This window comes from Dipodomys ordii, unplaced genomic scaffold, assembly GCF_000151885.1.
Source record: "Dipodomys ordii isolate 6190 unplaced genomic scaffold, Dord_2.0 Scaffold128, whole genome shotgun sequence".
Lineage (NCBI taxonomy): Eukaryota > Metazoa > Chordata > Mammalia > Rodentia > Heteromyidae > Dipodomys > Dipodomys ordii.
Window position 1 is genome coordinate 1,088,879 of NW_012267344.1, and position 735 is coordinate 1,089,613.

Below are 735 nucleotides of genomic sequence, written 5' to 3' on the forward strand. Positions count from 1 at the left end.
GTCTGGTCCTCTTCATGACGCCAGTGTCCGCATCGCAGACAGGAGAGGAGAGGAGATGTTCCCAGCTTGGTGTCCCCTCGGCTCCCTGAGCCAAAGGCAGCCGCGGGTTACCGGGCATGGAGGCTGGGGAGTACATTGCTCAAGGGCTGGGGTGGTGGGAGGTCATGGGGGTGTGGGGTATGGTCAAGAAGTAGGGGTCTCTCACCTGGGGGAAGCTCAGCTGGCCATAATATGCTTCACGAAAGCTGGAAGGAAAGAGAAAGTGAGGGTCAGGGGGTCCGACTAGGCAGCTAAAGGCTGGAAGTAGGGACCCCATAAGCCTGCTCCTCAGGGGAGCCCCCAACCCGCTGAGCCCACCTTCGTAATTGATGCAGCCATTGGAGTCCTCCTGTCCGGCCATCAATTTCTCCACCTCATCCTCTGTCAGCCTCTCACCTGGCAGGGATGGGAGGCTGAGTCAGCACTGCCCAGAAGTGCGAAGAGATGGATGGATGGGTGAGTGGATGGATGGATGGATGGATGGATGGATGGATGGATGGATGGATGGATGGATGGATGGGTGGGTGGGTGGATGGATGGATGGATGGATGGGTGGATGGGTGGATGGCTGGGTGGGTGGGTGGATGAGGATTGGTGAATGGGTGGGGGATGCATAGGGTGGGTGAGTGGATGGGTGAGGTATGGGTGATGGGTGGGTGGGTTGGTGGATGGATGGATGGGTGGGTGGGTGGATGG

The 735-nt window shown here is 59.0% G+C and overlaps 1 protein-coding gene across 1 annotated transcript in view; it reads right to left on the reverse strand.

The window, feature by feature from the left end:
- Window positions 1-216: 216 nt before the first annotated feature.
- Myl3 (myosin, light chain 3, alkali; ventricular, skeletal, slow) overlaps window positions 217-735 on the reverse strand; it is a 6,351-nt gene continuing 5,832 nt past the window's right edge. The window contains exons 5-6 of the mRNA XM_013030281.1: window positions 358-435; window positions 217-245 (exon numbers count right to left, since the gene is read on the reverse strand). Coding sequence (XP_012885735.1) covers window positions 217-245; window positions 358-435 — 107 coding nt within the window. The remainder of the gene's footprint in view (window positions 246-357; window positions 436-735) is intronic.